The 25000-nt window shown below is 40.0% G+C and overlaps 2 protein-coding genes across 2 annotated transcripts in view; one reads left to right on the top strand and one right to left on the bottom strand.

Moving 5' to 3' along the window:
* Positions 1 to 25000, bottom strand: part of LOC143280156 (uncharacterized) — a 32447-nt gene that overhangs the window by 5410 nt on the left and 2037 nt on the right. The window contains exons 2-15 of the mRNA XM_076584740.1: positions 20510 to 20712; positions 19410 to 19502; positions 18138 to 18410; positions 17693 to 17786; positions 15823 to 16120; positions 13816 to 15063; positions 8657 to 8727; positions 7052 to 7195; positions 5633 to 5793; positions 4207 to 4314; positions 3616 to 3823; positions 2060 to 2226; positions 1288 to 1523; positions 96 to 249 (exon numbers count right to left, since the gene is read on the bottom strand). Coding sequence (XP_076440855.1) covers positions 96 to 249; positions 1288 to 1523; positions 2060 to 2226; positions 3616 to 3823; positions 4207 to 4314; positions 5633 to 5793; positions 7052 to 7195; positions 8657 to 8727; positions 13816 to 15063; positions 15823 to 16120; positions 17693 to 17786; positions 18138 to 18410; positions 19410 to 19502; positions 20510 to 20712 — 3458 coding nt within the window. The remainder of the gene's footprint in view (positions 1 to 95; positions 250 to 1287; positions 1524 to 2059; positions 2227 to 3615; positions 3824 to 4206; positions 4315 to 5632; positions 5794 to 7051; positions 7196 to 8656; positions 8728 to 13815; positions 15064 to 15822; positions 16121 to 17692; positions 17787 to 18137; positions 18411 to 19409; positions 19503 to 20509; positions 20713 to 25000) is intronic.
* On the top strand, positions 9027 to 12902 carry LOC143280222 (zinc finger protein 862-like). Its single transcript, XM_076584854.1, is given in 3 exon segments — positions 9027 to 9062; positions 10304 to 12020; positions 12062 to 12902. Coding segments are annotated over 3 exon segments (1938 nt in total). The 3' UTR covers positions 12247 to 12902.

Genomic DNA, 25000 nt, shown 5'->3' with positions numbered 1-25000 from the left:
CATCATCACAGAGATTCAATGATAAACTCATATAACAAACAATTTCAAGCCATGACTCAACAGTGGTGACGGTGACGATGCCTTTACTAGTTTACCTGCATCACAGGGCTGTTGGACTGACTGTTGGAGGGCTGCAGGTAGGCCATCAGGTCTACTCCTCCCTCCTTCTCCTCCTGCCCCTCTCCCACTTCACTGCCCCCTGCTGACTTGACCGCAAACGACACAGACTTCCTGCCGCGGGTGCTGCGTCTGTAACACCATTGCAAAAGTTGGGAGTCAGTCACCACCAAAAAGTTTTGAGGCTGTTACAAGTACATGTCTGCAATAGATTACATGATCAGAATTCATCATTGGGTTCTTGCAGTTTGCCTGCGTTTCCAAAGCGGCTGAGGAAATAAAGTTCATTTAAAATCACTGGAGGAAGAGAGAGTTGAAAGACAGTTGCAACAGACACAAAGAAAGAGACACATACAAAGACAGAAACAGAGAGACAGACACAGAGATGAATTGTACAATGACCTGCCTGGACCACAAAACACTCCCTTGTAGTCCACTTCTGGTTCAGAATCAATTTAATCCAACCTCCTCGACACCTCTTGTGATGTCATGCAAAGTGAAGACGCTGTCAGTACCGACATCATGTGATTTTTATTCCTGCGAGCGCCACAAGTGGGCAAAAACACGTCCTGGGAACTGGACACAATGTAAAATGAAACTGTATGTTTTGTGGTCAGCAAGGTCATAGTAGTTTTGTTTTCTTTTAAACTTACTCTTAGTACCCTACTTGGACTTGAATCGTACAACTATGGAATTTTCCATAAGTACTCAGGGATCAGGTTCGACATCGGTCATCGGTCATTGACACATTTAATTTTGAAATGACCTATTGTTTTTCAAGTTGCCAGGTCACATGACTTATTGTTTTTATGACCAGTTGGTCAACCAAAGTAACCATCTCTCTCTCTCTCTCTTTAACGATCGCGATCGCTTTGTCGTCTGCTCCTACAGGAAATGACTATAAACTGGTTTATTAAAATACGGATCCGTGACGAAACGAAATCCGAAACGAATCTTTATCGCTGCCTTTCGCAAGCTTCGGCGAGAAGAATTGGTGTTCCCACTTTTGACTTATTTATTTTCAAAATGACCTATTGATTTTATGTTCTTCCGGTCATATGACCTATTGTCTATTGAACCCAACCTGATCTCTGAGTACTAGGCATATCTGCAACTGAATGCTGTACATATATACCGGAGGATAAGGATTTGTGGTACACGAACCATTACCTTCCAGCCAGCGACTTGCGAGACCTGACAGGGGTCGCAGCAGATGCCGTCTCCATTTCCTCTTTAGCTTCACCTTCCTCAGACGTCTTGGACGGGGTGTTGAGGGTCTTGGACGGGGACAGGGGTGGGGCAGAGGGGGATGCAGGGGGGGCAGCGTCCTTCAACAGGGGGCTGGGGACAACAGGGAGATAGCTCCGACGTAGCGGGTTGGTGCCCATCGACCGTCGCAGGAATGCCTACAACACAATATATCTTTATTAATCCCAACAGAAAGTATGTGTGCATCCAAAAAGCCATTAATCACACAAACACACCTCTCAGCCCACAGTTGAGTCACACAAACACATGAACATGACAATGTCCATGCCAAAAGGTTGAAAAGTAAAACATAGTAAACTGAATAAAAACATGAAAGTAATACAGCACTAGAGGCTGATTTATCACACAGTAAAATAAAATAACATGTAATTAAAAAAACACACACACACACACAAAACAAAACACACTATTTCCTAATAAGAAACACTACTACAGAAACAAAAAATTCGGTCATATCATCATCTTAGATGAACAGACTATAGATAAATAAACAAAAACTGCTACAAAATCATTAACATAAATTCTTAAACGACAGTTCATGTATAAAATGCATAGCAGTCTTGAAAGCTATCAAAGAGGCATATTCCAATACTAAATAGTAAATCAGCATGTATCATTAATTCCAAAAGAGTAACTCTACTCCAAATCAATCAATAAAAATTATTAAAAGTACCTGAGCCACATTCTCCTTGTTCTCCGCCTTTTTAGGAGTCTCTGTTGTGGTGGTGGTGGTGGCGGCAGGATTTGCGTCTTTTGAAGAAAAGGCCGTCTTGGTGGTGGTGGGTGTACTGACAGCAACATCAGACACTGTTGTGCCTTTACCATTGGAGGGCGTCCCGGCTGCAAAAGTGTTTAGCCATGAGACTGAGGTACCTAGTCTTTAACGCAATTTATAAAAATCACATGATGTATAATACAGTACATGTACAAAGAATAACCAAAATAAATAACACTGTACTGTCTAAGCCTTCTTTTACATCACTAGTAGTACTGATCTAAGGAAAAATTCTTGACTGACGTCTCTATGAAAATTAAATCTTTGATCATCAAAAACTGTCAACAAATAAAGTAATATATTTTTTAAAAGATCAGTTTCACAGACTGTATGGTCCTATCAATTAATCTCAATGATTTTCACATTGAGAAGGACTGTGCGAGTGTGTCAGTTTTGAAAATAAATGTTTGTTCTTAGGAAGATATTGCTCATCAGTAGACAACTTTATCCAACATTCTGTAAATGGAGACTGAAATACCCAAATATATTTGTTACAAAACAACTTTAAGTTTAAAAAAAAAAAAAGGGGGGGGGGAATTTTTATTTTAGTATAATTAAATTAAAAGAATTGTTAACAGTTTTTAAAATGAAACATTAACTGATTAAGGGGTGCAGTTTGATTTAATAATGACACTGCAGCCTGCACCAAGTAGGATGTAAAATACTTATTTGGTTCCAATCACAATGTGAAACTTCACAACAATTGCTGAAAAAATGTGAAAAATATCAGCATTTTAAATCTAAAAGATATGTTCATCACACTGTTTGGTGTTAGTGGATCAATAGAGTATGGTGTGTTTCAAACATAATTCTTATTTAAATTGTTTTACCAAATGGCTGACTGCGTCTTTTTAAATTAAACACTGACATATCAAAATAAATAAAAACTGCATGCAGGAAAAAAAAAAGAAAAGAAAAAAGAAAAAAAAAAGGGTGGCGCTGTAGTGTATGGACGCGCTCTCCCTGGGGAGAGCAGCCCGAATTTCACAGAGAAATCTGCTGTGATAAAACGAAATACAAATAAAAAAATCAATTCAACAATGATATGCATATGTACTGGTCGTTTTTCCTTTTAATATCTTTCAAAATTAATTTTCCACATGCATCTGTATACTGTTTGCATGTGTATGTATATGCATGCATGCATGCATGTGCATACTGTGTGCATGTACATCCGTACTTGTTTGGTGTTATCACTATGATCAAATGATTAATTTCTGGATCCTACTACAGATATCGGAACTACATGGTTGAGATGACTGTGCATTGTGTGCATGGGGGTGGGGATGGTGGTGCTGTTTGGTTTTAAAAATTTCACTTATTTTACATTTCTTACTTTGTAATGTGTGTATAGCATCATCATTTCAATGGAAGGCACAACAGAAATAAAGTGGTAATCATCGTTATTTACAGTCCCAATCACACTCCCCACCACTGTGAATCAAAGCATGTACCTTCGCAGTGAACTCGTGGAGTTATGACAGGGCTGTTCACTTTGAAGAACCCAGCGTCAAACACTTTCTCCTCTGGCATGGCACCGTCCCCTGTGGCTGTGCCGTCCTCCTGCGCCTTCTGCTGCTTCAGCATCGCGGCCCTGAATGCTGCAAACTTGGACTTCCCCACCGGTTTCTTCTCTTGCTTCTTGACACCAGAGGCTGCCTTCTGAAATATTACGCCTGCGGTTAACCCCATGGCAGCTGAACCTTGATGAAATGAGATCAGTGCTGTGTGGATTTGACATGCATTTACTACTTTTTGTGTACTCATTAAGTGGTGTCATTGGTTTTACTGAACAAAAGAACACCAACAGGCATACTTTGTCTGCAAGTGCTGAAGGAGGAAGGGGTTACAGACACCAGTAGGAAGGCTGACCAACTGGACAGTTACGTGTGTGGATTTCACATATACAATAATAGTGCGGGCACTTCATCTCTAACTGTCAGCTATCTGAAATACCATTACTACTTTCTCGTCAGCACAGTCAGTCTATTCATTCTTTAGCTGGATGTAGAAAAAAGAAAAAAAAAAAACCCAAAGAAAAATACCTTTGTTTTCTTGACAGGCTGGGTTGTTTGAACAGCAGTCTGTTCTGGCTGCCAGTTGTTCTTCTGGAGTCGCTCCAACTGACCAAATTTCATGTAAATATCTTCAGCCTAAAGACAAAAGCATAGGCCCAAATGCAAATGTATACATACACACACACATACATGCACAAACACATAAACACACACACCAGCACACTGTAAAAACTGAAGAATAAAAAGAAGCAATATCAGAACATCAGCAAACCCACTTCTTGGTAACACCATCTCCTGTAAACAAAATCACAAATCTTCCTCCAATCCCTTTTTTTTTTTCTCTTCTTACAGACATAATATTCAAAGGTGTAAAATGAATATCAGAAAAACAAATAAGTACTTTAAAAACAAATATTCGCAAGACTGATCAAATTTACTTTGTGCTGGAAAAGAAAAAATGGCAACATGTGTGTTCATGCTATTCAAAAGGACTCCCAAGTCTCTATGTTCTTGTGTTTTTGTTTTCATTTGTTAAAAATACACTAAACATAACTCTATACTGATAGTAATTCTGACCCAGTACCTAACTCTATGGGAAATTTTTTGAAGGGAAATACTTCACATCACAGAATTTTTTTTTTTTTTATTAATAAAATTCTGACATATCCCCAACACTGCTCATCATCCACAAGCATCATCATCTCCCATCCTACCAGTCCAGTTTAAATTTCTCAAGGAGGCATCATTGTGTTCAGACAAATCCAGAAATGCTGCAGCATATATGCAGATGACTGACCATCAGTAACTCAATTTTACTTAGGCCTTGAGTGCATGCATATGTATTTTTGTACCCATCAGAGTGGATTTCTTGCACAATACAAGCTTATGTTGCCATGGGTTCTTTTTCAGCATGCAAAGCGCGTGCTGCACACAGGACATCGGTTTATCATCTCACCCAAATGATTAGATGCTCAGTTTGATTTTCAAGTCAAACGTGGGAGAAAGGACAAGGTTGGGATTCGAACCACGACCAAGAGTGGCAGATGAGCGTCTTAACCATCCTGCCGCCTTCTTCCTACCAAACCTCACCATCCAAACCCTTTCCCTCTTCAATGTTCCCACAAGAGTGAGCAAACACTGTTGTAGAGAATAATCTCACAGAGATTTTAACGTTCGTTTAATTTTCATCGCTTCAAGTGCCTTTGTTAACTCTTCTTTTTCTCTCTCCTTTGTTTTTCTCTTTACATATGCAAAATCTTCAATACTGTAGTTTTGGCGACAGGTGTGACAACGTGAAAATTACAGCATAAAACTGAAACTGATTTCAAAGACTCATGTCATGGAAATGGTCTTCCAGTTTTTTTCCCCAAGAAGTCCATGACCATAGGAATCCTGCCTGCAACCCCCACACCACCCCCACCCCCTTCTACACACACACAGATTTTTCCCCTACCTGTATGAAGATCATGTCCCAGAAGCCCTGCAGGTCCTGAGGGGTGGTGGCGGGGTCCCCTTCCTGACACTTGTCCACCAGGCTGGCAAACTGATGGAACTTGCCTTTCCGGTCCATCAGCAGCTGGGCCTGGCACACCGTAGTGCGGATCTCGCCCTCCACTGTCACACACACACACACATTAATACATACAAATAAATACAAACGCAATACACACACACACACAACATACACACACCCACCACACGCATACACACACACACACAACCTGGCACACTGTTGTGCGGATCTGGCCCTCCACAGTCACACACACAACACACATATGTAAATTCAAACACAACATACACACACATAACATGCACACATACACACCACATGCATACACACACAAACACAATCACACGCCTGGCCCTCCACTGTCACACACGCACACACACCACTAACATAAATACATACGCACACAGCACGCATAAATCACACATAATGGCATATGCAAACTGACACTGAACACATACACAACACCCATCAACACGCCTCACACATATACAGAGGTCACCATTCATCTTTTTTTCCCCTACACTATATCTGTATTCTGTCATGCTTTAAAATGTTGTCAAAGCTCTTCCCCAAAACAGTATAATCAGGTATTTCCAAAAAGGTCTGATTACTCTCTGTTTTTCCTTCTTTCTTTTTTCTGTATAATGCATTCAAGACCAATACCCTTATTTCAATAGAAACATGGTGGTTGTTTTTTCCAAGCTGGAATGTTACTATGGGCTCAAATTTCTTTCAATTCAAATACATGCTTTCTATGTTGAAATGACTGACTTTTTTCATCCTAAATACTCCATACACACTGACACAAATGTAGGTACCACTTTTTTTTTTCTTCTTCTTTTTATCTTACTGATATCTCTCAGCAACAGATATTCTGCAATAGAGAATAAAAGGGTATCCTTCAATTTCAGTTGAATTTGCAACACTCACATGTTGACAATTTGCTTTGCCTGATCATCAGCAACTGAGTGACACTATATTTCGAAAAGATCAGGAAATCGTAAAAGTGACTGCACATTCTTTCTATTATTCTAGTGACTTGTGTTCTCAGTGTTGTTTTTTTGTTTGTTTTTTTTTTTATAATAAATTAGGCTCTTGGTTGAATGACACTGGTCCAAGGTTTTACTAGAATTCCAAGACTTTTCCAGACCCAGAAAGGCAAAACTTATTACTCACAAGACTTGTCCACTGATTCAAGCCCTGGAAATGCTTTTCTCATTATTTTTTTTTCAAAGACTTTCCATGACAGTCTCTATATGAACCCTGGTTTTTAGTTACCCTTGTCTTCACAATCCAATACACCCAGTCAGTAAGGATGGACTGAAAACATACTAAAAGTCAGGCCAGCTGTTGAGTCCTTACCTTCCTCACTGAGACCTTCAGTGGCCTCTCTGATGGCTGTCCACTGCTCAGAGAGCTGGGTCAGTTTTTCAATTTCCTCCGACAGTCGTTGTCTGAAAGGTGTCACGTCTCGCTCTTTCTCTGCATCACTGTTGCTGCTGCTCCCTGCAGCATGGAACAACATGTATTGAAACACTGTCATTCAGGTAATATTTCTGGTTATCAGTGTGGGATGCTTTTACTGATGGTTGTGTTTCACAAGGTTTCAGATTTACTACAGCATACCATCATTGATAACACTTGAGACCACATCATTTTGCTATAAACAAATTCTGAGGCAGTCATACTTTGAGTATATAGTACTTTTGAATGTCTCCCCATCTTCCAAAAAAAAAAAAAAAAAAAATCCTGCTTCAAAGATAACATAAACTGTCTACTTATGAGTCATGTTTTGATTTACCTTCAAATGTTCAATCTTCTGCCCCTATCTAGCCCTGTCTTGACACATTACTAAGAAGGCATTTTATCATAGCTGATCATGCCACACAAAAACTAAACTCATACTAGTCATAGAGATATTTATGCACTTCAAAGTCAAAGCTATACCACACACTTAACACATATCTTCCTATTCTCTCTCTACGCTTCTCCTCTTCAAATCAAATCAAATAAATCAAATTAAATGTGGTGCTTAGAGCCTCGCCGACACTAAGGATATCTAAAGGCTATTGCCACGTTAGCATCTACTTCAAGTCTAGGGTAAAATAGTTTAATAAAAACTAATCACTGCTTCAATCTTTTCACTCAAAAAGTGCCTCTCCTCTTGCTTACTCACCCTGTATTTCAAACGTGTGACATACAAAAACCACAGAAAAGTTGTACAAACTGACAAAGAATCATACAGTAATTATATGCCACAAACTCCCAGCAGTGTGGGCTCTACAAGCACCTTCCATGAAACAATACACATACAAGAACACACAATGGCATACAACAGAACATTAAAACTGACAAGATAAGAAACAAATTAAAAATAATTCAGTGTTTTCCATAAAGATAATGTCAGGGCTAGGAACCCTCTTGTAGATATTTGGGGGTCCTTCCATGATTTTTATGGTTCCTCATGTTAAATAATAACCACTTCAAAAGACAACTCTATGCTTCACCACAACCATGATAATTTAATAAGCTATGTTTTTGAAATTGATATTGAAAGATGACAGAGTTGGTGACTGACAGAGATACAGACACAGACATGCAATCAAAATAAAAGGATCATGATATACTACCTTCAAAGAAGAAAGACACACAGTGCTTTTTGTAGAACTGAAGATATTAAGTATGCATGCCACTTCTATGTTTGCTGTGTTCTAGTAAAGAAAGGAAATCTACCAATAAACTTGCAAAGTCATACTTATAGCAACTTGTGAATAAGTTTGCTGAAAAATAACTGTCAGTGATGGCACACAAATCCATGTGTTTCTATTTCTTTTTCTTTTTTTTTTCTCTCAATAAAAATAACAGCAATAACAATGATAATGAATAAAAAGACTGTCAGATAAGCATAATACCAAAAAGATCAAAAAGAAAACAAATACTATTAGGACAGTAATTCATGAAACTAACCTGGTGAAATCTTTGACTTAGGGGTACGGCGAGTCATTTCCACCATCGGGCTTGTTGAAATAATCTTTATTCTGAAAGAAATACAGGTAAACAATGTGTCAAATAATAAAGGCATACAATAAATAAATACAAATGGGAATATGTGATTACTGATACAAGAAAAAAACACCCGAACTATTCAGCCAACATGCATGTGCATCACAGTGGAGAAATTTGTTAAATTCACACAAATCCATACACTGATTAGATTCCTGGTACAACTAAATCAAATATATTTCAGTACAGATAAAGCAGGCTTAAAAAGTTTGACAAGATGTGAAAATAAACTGAAGGAATACCAAATAGCAAATCACAAAAAAGATAACTAAAAATGTACAAATTACAACAGTCTGAATTCAATCCTCTGGTATTAGATTTCTTTTTCTTTTATAAACTTCCAAAAATCTGGAAAAGGATAGTAGCACTTTCTTCATTCATTTATAAATTCATTTTCTGCATGCATGTTCACAGTGTGTATATGTGTATGTTCACTCCTGATGTGGTCCTGTGCGGTTGGCTGGACTACAAGCAACAATGTCAAGTGCACACACATATGCATGTATTGTGTTGTGTTGTGTGTATGTGCATGTGAAACAAGTGTGCATGTGCGTGTGCACATGTGTATGTGCATGTGTGTACATGTGTGCATGCGTACGTCCCAGTGTTTGTGAGTGCTCGTGTTTGGTGTGATGACTACATGGATAATATCTGGATGTTCACAGAAAGGTTGAGGTGCACTGAATACAAGGGAGTGGAGTGGGGGTTGTGGGAGAGTTCATAAAGAAGTCACACTTGTGACTATGATTTTCATGTGAAAATATTCTTTTTTCATCACAATGAATATATTTTCCTCACGTGATGTGCCTTGACCATTAGTGTATTTCAATGAAACTCGAAAGGTACAATGAAATATAATTATTATCATCATTGTTATCATTGACTCACTTATGTAAAAAAAGTGAGTCTATGTTTTAACTCGGTGTTCGGTTGTGTGTGTGTGTGTGTGTGTGTGTGGTAAACTTTAACATTGACATTTTCTCTGCAACTACTTTGTCAGTTGCAGGGTTCGGTTTACCCCTGCGCCCTGCGGCATTAGCGCATTGTCCTTGAAAATCCTGCAACCGCTCTCTCTAATGAGTGTTACAAGCCGCAACGCTTTACGGTACCCGTGCGCCACCGTGTTAACATTTTTCCGTGGAGCTTGGTATACTGCAAAAACACACGGCGGAGAGTGGAGCGTCGCACTGTTTTCATATGGCTGCCTCTGATTGGTCATTCACGCTTGCTTCTGTCTAATCATCAAACACTTACTTTCGCTAGCTTGTTGATTTCGATTTGCTTTCTGGGAATTCTCTGGCAGACTTTGCAGAGTAATTTCAGAGGTTTTGGGCAAACTTTTGGAGTTTCTGGGCAATCATACCTCCAAAAAAGAAATTGAAACTTGTTCCTGGGCAATCAGTCTTGTCATTCGGTCCGCGCCCGCTCGAAACAGCTATCGAACATGAGTCTAGCAGTGTTGAGACAGAGTTGTGTGTTAGTGATACGGATCAGCCACGGGCTTCGACTTCGACTGACCAAGGTAAACTGACGAAACCTAAAACTTTTCAGACAACATGGCTAACACTATATCCATGACTGAGATATGACTCAGATAAGGGGCACATGTACTGTAATTTGTGTCGAAAACACGCTAAAACCAACAGCCTGGCAGCAGGGACAGATAATTTTCGTACAAGCACCCTGATGCGCCATGTAGAGGGCAGTGATCATCAGTTGCTCATAAATGCCCCAGCTGAAGCCGCCAACATGAAAGAGAGGCAGAAAAGTGCACTGGGTAAAAAAGAAGAAGCTGTGGTGGTGGCATTTAAAGCAATGTTTTGGTTGTGGCAAGAAGGACTCCCTCTTCTGAAATTTCGATCACTTGTGAAGCTGCTGATCCATCTCAAGGTGCCAAATGTTGAACACTTGTGTTGCAGAGAGAACATAGACTACACCAGTGACTCATCAGCAGATGATTTCCTGAAAGTATTGTCAGATGTGATTGATGAGAATATTACAGAAAAGGTGAAACAGTCGCCAGTGATCACCATCTTTGTCGATGAAAGTACTGATATTATTGTACATCATAAACTTGCCATCAACGTCCGAGTGGTTGATCCACTGACTCTACATCCAAGCACTTTCTTCTTGACTGATGTGCGCTTGCGTGAGGGTACGGGAAGAAGCATGTTTGATACCATCAAGAGTGAACTTGACAAAAGAGGGATCCCTGTGACCAAAGTTTTTGGATTAGGGACTGATGGGGCATCAGCAATGACTGGGACAAAGACAGGTTTGACTGGGCAGTTTCTGAAGGAAAATCCACACTTGCATAACACACACTGCAGTGCCCACAGGGTAGCGTTAGTATCAGAACAGGCAGCCGATAAAGTACCAGCAGTCCAAACCTTTCGAGACACTGTCCGCTCCATCTACTACTACTTTCATAAATCGCCTGCTAAAGTGGACGGGTTGGAAGAAGTTCAAAATCTGCTGGATGAGCCAGTGCTCCGCTACAAGGAAGTGCATGCCATACGCTGGCTTTCATTCTTTTCTGCCCTGGAAACCATCTATCGCACCCTGGACGGTCTCCTGACATTTCTTGCATCCCGAAACGGAAAGTCAGACCCAAAGGCAGTAGGGCTCTCAAAAAAGATAGGCCAGGAACTCTTCCTTCGTATTGTCTATGGTATGATAGACTGGCTCCAGCCAATCATGGCTCTCTCTCAGTTCTTCCAACGAAAGGACATTGATGTCAGCATCGTGAAAGTGAACGTGAGAACCTGTGTGAGGGATCTAGAGAACATGAGAGACGACATCAGTGACCTTGGGCGGCCTAGGTATCTGGATGTGCTTTCAAGTGACCTAGAGGACGGTGTATTCAAGGGTCATCACAAAGTTGCCAGAAATGCTGCACACTTTGACACAGTTAAAACAGCCTTTCTGCAAGCCATGATCGATAATCTAGAGACCAGGTTCCCAGACACAGAGAAAATGGCACAGTTCTCTATTTTTGGCATGAAGCCTCTGCAGTTTGTGTCGGATAGAGACTTGGAAACATGGGGGAATGAGGACATGCAGAAAATTGCTGACTTCTACTGCAACTCTCAGCAGCACAAAGGGCCTGATGGTACAGTGTATGTTTCTCAACCTTACCTCAAGTGCGAGACAGCTGATGTCCTGAAGGAATGGATGAGGTGTAATACTATTGTGAAGCACAACCGTTACCCCACCCACACTCTCTCCTCTCTGTGGGGAGCTCTGGCCAGCCTTCAACAAGATGGAAGTCTTGACTGTCCACACCTGATGAAGCTAACTCATGCGATTGTGAGAGGACATTCAGCACACAAAATCTGACCTTGACCTCCTTGAGGAACAGACTGTCGAGTGAGAAATGTGACCAAGTGATGAGGATCAAGATCGAGGGGGGAGACATGGACTCCTTTGACTTTGGTGCTGCAGTGCAGAGATGGAGGAACTTGAAGTACAGAGCTATTTTTGGGCAGGACTAACTTCTGTCCGGTACTGGTATGCCCTGAGGAGTGAAGTTTGCTGCTGTGGACAGTGATAGTTACCTGACATGCCACTGTCAATATTTTCAGACTTTCTTTCATTTATTCCTTTGGGAAAGGATTGATTAATGATGGACCTATAATTTTCAGTGTAAAAACAGGTGATTAGGACAGTCACCTACCTTTTATTTTGCTGATGATTTTCAATAAGACAACAGTGTGACTCTGGAAAGGATTGATTAATGATGGACCTATAATTTTCAGTGTAAAAACAGGTGATTAGGACAGTCACCTACCTTTTATTTTGCTGATGATTTTCAATAAGACAACAGTGTGACTCTGACACTTGTGTCTACTGTGTGCCATGTGCTGTGGTTGACAGATCAGTAACAGAAGCAAAACAGGACTGGGCCTTTCTCTGGTGAGTTAGTTTATATTTATTTATAGACTGATCTTGCTTGATACCCTAGAAAAATATCTGCCTGTCTCCCTCTTTACACACACACACACACACACACTGAACAACTGCATACACTGACATCATCATATTTTCCAATTTCTTCTTTTCAAAAGCATTTATCATTTGTTTTGAAAAGTTACAAACGAATTATTAACCACTGTCATTGTGTGATTCTTTTTATTTTAAATCAGCTGTAATTTTCGCCACTGACAGATGGGGCCCATTGAAATTGGGAGGTATGGGCCAAATGCCCCATGATCATTTTTTGCCAGGCTGAACCCTGCAGTTGACACCAAATTTGGCATAAAAATAGGAAAAATTCAGTTCTTTCCAGTCATCTTGTTTAAAACAATATTGTGCTTCTGGGATTGGCACAAAAAAATAAAGAATGAAGCCTAATTATATGCAAACTGCATTTACTGTTATATTTATATTTTTTGTATTCTCTAAACTTGGCACTTTGATCTGATATTCTGACCCAACAGCTAGAGCAGTCATTATTATCATTTTTGGTTCAAACAGGAACTTCTTTTGCTAAGCATGGAAGTTTTATTTATTTTGCAAACGTTTTGGTGCAGATAATAAAAAAGGGAAATTACTCTGTAATGCTAGTGGAGTTAATTTGCTTGAAACTGATCTTTCTCATCTTAAACATTACATTTTGAAACAAGAGAGGCAAGGCCTTCAAGACTCACTTGTGATGCACTTTTTTTTTAAAATGCAAGCTTTTTATGTATTGAGTATAATGTTTAAGATGAGAAAGATCAGTTTAAAGCAAACTAAGTTCCCCAGCAGAGTAATTTCCCTTGTTTTACTGCCTACACCAAAACGTTTGCAATAAATAAAACTTCCATGCTTAGCAAAAAAAGTTCCTGTTTGAACAAAAAATGATAATGGGTCGAATATCAGATCAAAGTGCCAAGTTTAGAGAATACAAAAAATATAAATGTAACAGTAAATGCATTATACTCAATACATAAAAAGCTTGGATTTTTTTGAAAGTGTATCACAAGTGAGTCTTGTAGGCCTTGCCTTTCTTGTTAGTAGTAGTAATAGTAGTATTACTATTATTGTTATCATTATTTATCATTATTCAAAACCCAACTCACGCCTCCTCAGGACTCTTGGCTGAAGACAGGGCGATCATGGTGGCGGTGCGGCGTTTACGCTTGGCTGTGGAGCGTTTCTGCGAGGAAATCGGCAATCCCGGTGTCAGGAACATGTCATCCTTCGCGTGCCTCCCGCACAGGTTGTGTCCGCGGTTTTCTGGTGTGCGTAGTGCTGCTGAAAGTTCCGTTTCCATCTGGGTACCTTCTGCAGCGGTCTCAGTCATGCTGCCAAGTTCCAGTTTTTTTTCACCAAGGATGTCATCTTTGTTCTCAGTAACCTCCTCTTGTTTCTTGGCAACTGAACAACGGCTTCTTCGGGTTTTTTGTGGGCTGTGAGCATCTGCTTTTTCTGTGTTTTCCCCCACACTGATATCTTCAGTGTCTGCTAATTTTGGCTGCTCATTGTTGCCAGCACTGGGCAGAATCCAGCGTGTACTCTTTTTAGTGGATGATGGTTTCTGTTCTTGTTCGTCCGACTTTTCTTCTGATTCAATCTGCTTTGATCTGGCAGTTGTGGACCTGCGACTGCGACGTGATCTGCTGGGCGTTTCCTTCTCCTCTGTTATTTTCTCCGGCAGTGAAGGTTGTGTGGATGCAGGTGCTTCTTCAACAGAATCCTGAATGTTTTCCGACTCCACCACTGACTCTGACTTGACAGACCGGCGTGATCTGCGTCGCTGTTTAGCAGCAGGCGCCTCACCATTGGAATCTTCAGTATCCATTGTAATGTTTTCTTGAATGGTGACATGCTTGCTCTTTCTCTTCCCTTTTCTGGACGATGAGCGGGATGAAGTGTCCGGTTCTTCAGTCTCACCAACAGCCATCTGCTTTTCTGCCTCAAAAACCTCAACATCCACAGCCTTGGGCACGGATTCCCCACTCTCGCTCACGTTCCTTCCCTTTCCAGGTGAGCACTTCTCGTCAGGGTTTACGAGCCCTTTCTGTGCTGAGCTGACACTGTCAACTGAAGAAGTCTGCACCAGCATTTTGCTGTCAGAACCTGTGCCTGCTGTGTTGACTTCAATGCCAGAATCAAACACAGAGCCAGATCTTTCGCTAGCCAGACGCTGACCAACCTGGGCCGGTGATCCCTCAGCTGGAGTGGAACCTTCCCTTCTCCGCTGTGAACACGATCTCCTTCCAGGCCGCCCACTGGGCTCTTTGTCCTCAGATGAGCTCTTCATTCTGTCAGAGGAGTCTTCCTTGCTGCTGGAACGAGGCTGGCTGACCGGTTTAGGGGTGGAGACCCTGTCAGCAGGAAAACTGAATTAAAAAAGATTAGTTCACCAAAAGCTATCACCCCGTTTCAAGAAAAATTATATACTTCCATGCAAGGAAAAAAAAAAAAAAAAAAAGAAAAGAAAAGAAAACAATGAGTTTGTTTACTGAGGGAAGTGGGAAAGGCATGACTGCTTATTTACATCAAGCCTTCAGGGCAAAGTGAAAAAAATGAATTGCAAAAAGAGTAAAAAAAAAAAAAAAAAGAAACTCTCATCCACTTCCTCCAAATCCCCCTTCTTCACTCCACCTCCATATATGCATACATAGAAAGACTTATACGTTAATGTTAAATTTAATGTGCCTTTTACAGCCACTGGGACAGTGAATACATATCCACCGTGTCCAGGGCTCAGCACAGGAAGGCAGAACCCAACCCTCCCCTTCTGCCATTTTATTCTAACCTTTCCCTACCAAAGTCAGGTACCCATTCACACCTGGGTAGAATGAGGAAAATCACAGCAAAGCGACTTTCCCTGAAGGACACACCACCATGCCGATATGGGGCATCAAATCCTTAACACTGTGATGAACACCAGATCAGAAGTCCAGCGCCTAAATGATCATAACACATCGTCTACAACTCATACATGTATACAACACAGTGAACATCATCTCGACAGTCTTCCTGATAAGTACTGCTGCCACTTGATACAAGCAGCAAAGAAAAGAAAAAAAAAACCCACAAAAAAAACAGAAGCAAGGCCCGAGTGAAGAGAGCCCCCTCACCTGCCAACACTGTTGGTGAAGACAGCCATGGTGGTGCTGTCGGCGTCTTCCTTAGGGAACAGAAAGCTGGCGGCACTGTTGGGGCTGAGGGGCTTGAAGACGAAGGACGTCACACTGTTGGGTGCCGCAAACACAAAGTCGCTGGGGGCGAAGGATGGCTTGGGGGCGCTGGCACCGGCACCGGCACCTTTGGGCTCCCCTCGCTGGGTGGTCACCTTGCCTGCAGCCTTCGTCGCCACCGCCGTTGCTGCCCCTCTCACTGGTCTCTTCCTCTCTGGGGCTGCTGCTGCTGCTGCCTCTGATTGAAAGTAGTTGGAAAATGGCATAACACCAAAACAAGAAAATTGTAAATAATCATTCACACACACAACAATCACAATTTGTGGTGCCAAACACTTCCTTATTTCTAAACAAATGACTATATAAATAGACAAAGAATCACCAAATACAAAAAGGAAATTTTCTTAAATATGAAATAAAATAACAAAAATTAAACAAACACAGATTATGGAGACAACAAGAAAAAAAGGAAAAAAAAGGCAGTGATGCTGACAGAATCATGAAATGGAAAAATGTATTTAAAAAAACGAATAAATAAAAAATCCATGATAATAGGGCAAGCAGCACTAAGGCCAATTTCAAGACTAATTTCTTTCTTTTTCTGTTTTAAAAAGGCATGAACATGAAACTCACAATAACACTTATTTAACAGTAAACGTAGGTTAAAACTTCAAAAGATCCAGTGAAACACATTGTTTTATGACTGTGACCAATTTATGCATGTCAGCTGAAAACTTAGCAGAGCTCAATGACAGTGAGAAGTGGTCACTGCAGAGATCTGAAGATAACAGTTCACAGTGGACAAAATAAGCATCTATGGCCGCCTGTTATTGTCAGAATTTTCAATAATAGGTGTTCTCAAAGACTCCAGTTACACTTCTTCACAACAGATCCCATGGGATGAAGAACAGATGTATGGAAGTCCCATTCATGATCATGTTACTGTGACAGGAAGCGAGTGTCCAGTATACGGAGCAGGATTTTTACTCCCCTCTCCACTAGACCTTGAGAGGTGATCTGGGCGCTAATCATTCATGATGAGACGATAAACTGAGGTCCCATGTGCAGCATGCACTTGGCACACGAACAAGAACCAACAGGATGAGAAGAGTTGTTCTTGGGGAAAATTCTGTGGAAAAAATTGCTGTGATGGTAAATCATGTCATACCATGTTCTGTGAATCATTCATCAACTGAATAAAGTGTTCTGTTGGTTTTGCCTTCATACTTGTATATACCTTGAAACAAGGAGTACAGACTGCAGTACACAATACACTGACTCCACATTAGTACTATGGCAGTTGGATGCTGCCCTGACATTTCAATACACAATTAATTCAGAAGATGCATGTCTTGCAAGCAAGAGTGATTTCACCTGTGGCTGTCATTTACTAGAGTTAATACTGGTATGGCCAAATACTGTAACAAGATCAAATGGCCTTTGCTGAAGCAATCCAAAAATCTGTTCAGAAAAGGAGACATGGGAAGAAAATTACAATGCTGCAGAATGGACGGGAAAACCATTTGCAGAGACCCAGGCTTTGATATGCACATAACTGACAGACCTGAAGGGATCTGGTGATCTGTGCAGCATCCCAATGACTCTCACAGAGTTGAGGGAGAAAAGAGATGATGACATGGACCAGGTTTCTGCTCTGTTACAAAATCAAGACCAGAGCAAGAACAATCAGCTGTCAAACCATTAATGTGGGGTGACATCTTCATTACCATATAAATTATAAATTCACAATGTGCGTACATTTCACTACAGATTCTTTGCTGAAAATATAAAAGATCTTTGCACTGCATACCTTTTCTGGTGGTGGCTGTGGTACGGCTCTTGGAGGGTGCTGTTGGCTCCATGAAACGTTGTCTTGCTCCCCTCTTGGGAGGTGACTGCTTCACCTGACAAGTCAAAGGGTCAAAAAGAAATATCAAATTATGTACAGAATTTAATTAATATCAAGAAAGGCATCCATAACTTGGCCTATTTCAAGATTCCCCCCCCTTGATTTCATATTTTTCATGGCATCAACACTGCCATCATGAAATAAAATCTTTCCTGAACAGAAGGAAATGATGCCAAAACTAGCAATAAAACACACTACAGACTAAAAGGGGGCGGTGACACTTCACTGTGGTAAAGTGAAGACCTCTCCCTGGGGAAAGCAGCCTAAATTTCACAATGAGAAACCTGCTGTGACAAAAAAAAATGATACAATATGGTACAATACATAAAACTGACAAATTCCATACCTTCTTCTGCTGAGGAGTGGGTGATGCTGCCCTTGCAGCAGTAGCAGCCCCTCGACTTCTGGTCGTCCTGGTGACTGGGGCAACATCCGCTTTCTTGGCTGGCTCAGCAACAGTGGTCTTCCTCTTTGTTGTGGTGGTGGCGGCTCTGGTCGTGGCTTTCGTGCTGCTCTTGGCAGGAGCAGTCTTAGCGGCGGGTGGTGGTGGAAGAGCTGTCACTGCCCTGGGCTTGGTGGCTTTCGTCGTAGTAGCAGGTACCGGCTTTGCAGCAGCGGGCTTGACACAGTAACATAAGGTATGCATATTTCATAAGTGTAGAAAGGAGAGAAACTTTAGGTAAACAAGAGCAAAAATGATGACAACTAAATAAACAGTACTTGATTTCATTGTCACTCACTAACATGAACAACACACACACACACAAAGCGTCAACAACATCCAATTCCAAGTAAATAATGTTTCTTCAAGTTCAAAAATCAATATAAACTAAGTTCAACTTCAAATATATACCAGTTTACAAATCAATGTATAACAGGTCTGAAATACCATCATTTGCTCTAATTTTTGCCCCTGCTCAAGCATAAAAAGCCTTTGAAAATGCTTTTTCCCATAAGCACTATATTCTATCTTTGGTCTTTTAACTGAAGCATCACCTAAATTTTTTCAGTCGTGGCTTTGTCTCCTGGCTTTCTTTGTATCTCATGTATGTATTAGTACTGGCTAGATGCTAGTCATATTTGTCCCTTGTAAGTGCAAAAAAGCAGGATTTCCAAAAAATGACACACAGCCATAATTAATAATATTAATAATAATAATAACTGGACATTTATCAGCGCTTTCCTCATTGCACAAAGCGCTTTACATTCCACAAACACTCGCATATGAAACACACTCAACTCACAATCATGCACAATAAACATCCACATATGCGCATACAAACTCGTATGTACAATACAAACATACATATAATACATAGACATGCATCCATCCATCCAAACATACATACATTTGACGCACACACACTACATCGTTACAAATATACCTACACAATCAACTAACTACTTCCATGATTGAAAGAGGGTCTAGAGGAAATGCTGCTGGAAGAGGAATGTCTTGAGGTTAGATTTAAAGGAAGGCAGTGAGGGGCTGTGACGGACGTGGTGAGCCAGAGTTCCACATTTGAACAGCAATGATGAAAAGGCCAGACCACCGTGCTGTTCTCTTTTGTATTTTGGGACCTGGAAGGTTCTATCATCAGCAGCAGTGCTTACATACCTTACGCTTAGCGGGTGGTGGTGGAAGAGCTGTCACTGCCCTGGGCTTGGTGGCTTTCGTCGTAGTAGCAGGTACCGGCTTTGCAGCAGCGGGCTTGACACAGTAACATAAGGTATGCATATTTCATAAGTGTAGAAAGGAGAGAAACTTTAGGTAAACAAGAGCAAAAATGATGACAACTAAATAAACAGTACTTGATTTCATTGTCACTCACTAACATGAACAACACACACACACACACACACACAAAGCGTCAACAACATCCAATTCCAAGTAAATAATGTTTCTTCAAGTTCAAAAATCAATATAAACTAAGTTCAACTTCAAATATATACCAGTTTACAAATCAATGTATAACAGGTCTGAAATACCATCATTTGCTCTAATTTTTGCCCCTGCTCAAGCATAAAAAGCCTTTGAAAATGCTTTTTCCCATAAGCACTATATTCTATCTTTGGTCTTTTAACTGAAGCATCACCTGAATTTTTTCAGTCGTGGCTTTGTCTCCTGGCTTTCTTTGTATCTCATGTATGTATTAGTACTGGCTAGATGCTAGTCATATTTGTCCCTTGTAAGTGCAAAAAAGCAGGATTTCCAAAAAATGACACACAGCCATAATTAATAATATTAATAATAATAATAACTGGACATTTATCAGCGCTTTCCTCATTGCACAAAGCGCTTTACAATCCACAAACACTCGCATATGAAACACACTCAACTCACAATCATGCACAATAAACATCCACATATGCGCATACAAACTTGTATGTACAATACAAACATACATATAATACATAGACATGCATCCATCCATCCAAACATACATACATTTGACGCACACACACTACATCGTTACAAATATACCTACACAATCAACTAACTACTTCCATGATTGAAAGAGGGTCTAGAGGAAATGCAGCTGGAAGAGGAATGTCTTGAGGTTAGATTTAAAGGAAGGCAGTGAGGGGCTGTGACGGACGTGGTGAGGCAGAGTTCCACATTTGAACAGCAATGATGAAAAGGCTAGACCACCGTGCTGTTCTCTTTTGTATTTTGGGACCTGGAAGGTTCTATCATCAGCAGCAGTGCTTACATACCTTACGCTTAGCAGTCTGCTTGGCACTGGGCTTGGTCTGGTAGATATGCAAGTCTTTATGGTCGATGTGCACCACTTTAAACCCTGGCTTGGACTTGGCCTTCTCCATAGCTTCCAGTTTTCGCTTCAGTTCACGCTCTTCTTTCCACTTCTTCAGCCTCTCCAGGCGAGAGAGGGCAGCCGCCTGGGTCGCTGTAACTACAACTGCAGTGACAATACACAATAACACTTGAGTTGATGATGAAAATGTTACTTTCCATTTCTTGACCAACAGGAAAACAATGTTATTTTCATGTCATTCTCTGATTCTGGTAAAGTCATAAAGTTTCCTTACACTTCTTTTAAACAGAGGTAAAAATTGATAATGCAGTACTCTTATACGCATCTTCCCACCACTTTTAAATGAAACCTAATATCACTAAATATGACAGTAAATGAGAAAACCAGTGAAGCTGTAACCAGATCACCAGGATTTTTCAAAATTTTTAATTAATTGGTGATGTAAACAATTTCACCATACCAGCAACTGAGTACTTCACTTCTGTCTGACAGTGACACTACATAAGGCTAATAACAGTGATGAGCAAGTGAGCAGCATGGGTTCAGAATCAGCGGAGTTGCTGGGACATGTGAGCAGGCTGACACACAAAACGCACTTGTCAAAGGAAAATAAGACTGCTGAATCCATCTCGGTGAAGGGTACCAGGATTTGAGTCTAACTCTAAGACACCATCTGCCACTTCCTCCAGATCTGCAAGCTCTGCAAGTCTGGTCAGCACCTGGATTTATCATTTCCTGCAAACTCACAATGAGCAATAGTAGTAGATGACACTACACTGCCAATAAAACAGTTTAGTCTGTGATCCCTCAAGGTTTTTCAATAGGCTTTCTTTTAATCATACAATGACATATTTCTGCCTTCTTCCTGAACAGCCTGTCCTTAAGCTGTCCTCAGCCATTCCACTCTTGCTATGTCACAAGATTATCAGTCTGTCACAGGATTACCACCAAAAAAACACTGGTCAGAGTTAAACAAGTCATACTAGTTTTAGGGCTATCCACAAAGTGTAAACAACCTCCATCAGTCCATCCCCATGACAACTACTTGAAACTGAAAGCAGAAGAGATGAACTCACACAAAGTACCTGACTTCTGCTTCTTAGCTCTGTTCGTAGACCAACCACTGAAGCAGCAAAAACCCTTGCCTGTGCCTTTGTTTTGTCAAAACTTGAAAATTGCAATGCGCTCCTTTCTGGCTATCCATAGTACATTCTTTATGAGCTTCAAAGGTACAAAATTTCCCAGCAAATCTCATCCTTCAAGCAAAGACATCATGCTCAACCACTCCCCCAAGCACTTCATTGGCTCCTAGTCCAAACATGGATTAAATGTAAGTTTGCAAAACTCAATTCTTTCTCTAGTTTTTCCCCTGCTTACATCCATGACCTGTCTGTCTATACACTTTCCATACAACTGAGCTCTTCCACCAATTATCTTCTGTCTGTGTGCACAATTATAACTAAAAAGTAAAAGTTATATATAATAAAAAAAAAAAGAAGAAAAGAGTACTTTCTTACAATGCTCTTAAAGTATGGAATCCTCTCCCTAAAGTTATAATTTGCCATAAAGAAACTACCCTTGCCTTTAAAAAAGCTCTAAAAACCGATCTTATCCAGCATAACAACTGACCCCTTTCCACAACCCCAAACATCCACACACACTAATATCCTTTTCCCCATCCAGATATATGTTTTATTCACACTGACAGTGAATTTGTATATAAGATGATGTACACCACTACATGTATTTCTGTTTGAGGTTTTTCATTCTTAATTCTTTTTTTCTTTTTTTTTTAATCGATTTCATTTTTCTGCAAGCATATGAATTTATCATAAATTTAATTAGTGTGTGTGTGTGTGAGTGTGTGTGTGTGTGTGTGTGTGTGTGTGTGTGCGTGTACGCGCACACGTGTGCGCACATGCATTTATCTGTGCGTGGGTGCATTATAATTAATTACATGAATAATATGCATGTTCACTTTGCCAGTAAGTGGTTGAGGTGACTGGACACTGTCTGCATATTAGGATGGTTTTAACATAGAAATGTTCAGATGTTAGTGGTTTCGTGTTTTATGTAAACTGTTTCTTTTTGTCATATTTTACTCATATGATGTGCCTTGAGCTGTATTTTGATTAAATGTGCAACAGAATTACTATCAATGTATCATTTTATCACCATGTTGTAAGACCTTACCCCATCATAAACAATGCTAGGATCTGAGGATTCTCTACTGGCTTCTACTTTCTCTGAACACTAAAAATATATTTAAAAAAAAACAAACAAACAAACAAACAAACAAAAAACCCAAAAAGTAATAACTTAAAAAGCTGGTCTACTGTCTAGCTGCACTTTTCAAAAATTACGGCAAAGTGAACAAACGAAAAACAAAAAACCATTTGCTGGCTTCACATTTCATTTTTAATGCCATGTGTAAAACTAAAACTAAATCAAGGGTGCATCTACCACCAAAATGTCATCACAGTTCAGTGTTCATACACAAACTCACGCTCAAAGTCTCATGTACTTTGACACAATGTGACAATGCACACAACTGCATGTACAACTCCCACCATAAACACATGTATGTACACACAAATGCATGCCAACGCACTCATGTACACACACGCATCTGCACATACAGTGCTACCCCCCCACCCCCACCCAATTATTCAAAAACATTTTTTTCACAGATTTACGATTACATATAACTTACCCAGTGAGACGCTACTATTATTATTTGTACTGAGTGTGAGGTTAAGTATATGAAGTATACACAATTCACACAACACACAATTATTTAAGAACTACATTACAGATTTACATACAACTTACCCTGTGAAAGGCTACTATTATTAGTACTAAGTCAGCGAGTGTGAGGCTAACTATATGAAGTATACACAATTTTATACAGTGTTTCAGTTTCAAGGTGTCAAAGCATTTGGACTGATCCATAAATGCCACACCAGATCTGTTTTAAAAAAAACTTTTAGAAATTGACAGTGATCTTGTGACATACATAATGTTACAATTTACAGACTTGCAAATCCCTGCAAATGTTTCATAGTTTTGACTCTTCTGACTGCAGTTGTAAAAATGTAGTGCTGGGTAATATAGACTCACTGGGAATGAAAGGCAAAACTACAACAGGGTGACTTACTGACTGCATTAGTTAGAAATGATTAGCTTGTGTAGGCATGCGACACACAGATCGGTATGATCTGGCCTATAAACAATAAAACACATGGACTAGATAATGCAATCACAGAATCACAGAAATGTTTGGCTATGGGCTAAAAGCCTTTTGCCCTCGTAATCAGTGTCCATTTATGTGCTTTTGGATCACTTGTTGTGAACAAACCCTTGTTTAAACCTGGCATAGTGTATATTATATTTATCTACAGCTCAGTAAAGATTTAACTCTGTGGAAAATACATGGTTCTTACTTTTTGTCAATGTGATTTTTGAAGGCGTTTACCGATGGTGCATTGATGGTGTCATAGGAAAGGTTATTCCACAGATTTATGATAGTTAGTAAAGAACTTGCGGAACTGGTTAGTTACCAAATTAGTTTTGTTTATTTTGAAGTTGTGCCCTCGAGTTTTATCGTAGTTAGCCATAGTAAACAATGAAGAGGTGGTGCAAGGATCATAAATATTGTGCATGATCTTATATACTTCAATGAGATCACCTCTTAATCTTCTAAACTCAAGGCTAGGCATATTAAAAAGAGCCAGGCGCTCCTCATAACTGAGATCACGAGTACTAATAGTATTACTAGTTATACACTTGGTAAATCTGCGTTGAACTCCTTCAATCATATTTATGTGCTTTTTAAGGTAAGGGCACCATACTGAGTTTCCATATTCAATAATGGGTCTAACCAGAGCTTTGAACAATGGAATCATAATTTCGGGAGATTTATTAGTTATAGTTCTCACAAGAAGACCAGAAATTTGATTTCCCTTTTTCACTATATTATTTATATGTGCCTCAAAGCTTAGTTCTGGGTCCATCGTGATCCCTAAATCTCTTTCTGCTGTTGTACTATCCATTGTTCGAGTTACCCCCTTTTCCTGTATCGTGTACTGATACTGTGGATTATTCTTTCCAAGGTGCAGAACTTTGCATTTCTCACTGTTAAATTGCAACAGCCAAGTATTTGTCCATTTAACCAGATTATGTATACACATTTGCAAGTGATCTCTATCTTCTATATTTCAGATGGCAGAGTAAGCCTTGGTGTCGTCTGCAGAAATTTTTACTTTACAATCTACCTCACCAGGCATATCATTTATAAAGTATATGAACAAGGTTGGGCCAAGAACACTACCTTGTGGTACACCACTAGTTACCTTAACCTTTGATGATTCACTACTATTTACACTTACAAACTGTGATCTTCCATTTAGAAAATCTCTGATCCACAATAGTA

Source organism: Babylonia areolata, chromosome 3, assembly GCF_041734735.1.
Source record: "Babylonia areolata isolate BAREFJ2019XMU chromosome 3, ASM4173473v1, whole genome shotgun sequence".
Lineage (NCBI taxonomy): Eukaryota > Metazoa > Mollusca > Gastropoda > Neogastropoda > Buccinidae > Babylonia > Babylonia areolata.
Note: the sequence above shows the minus strand (reverse complement) of the source record. Positions and strands in the feature narration are given on the sequence as shown.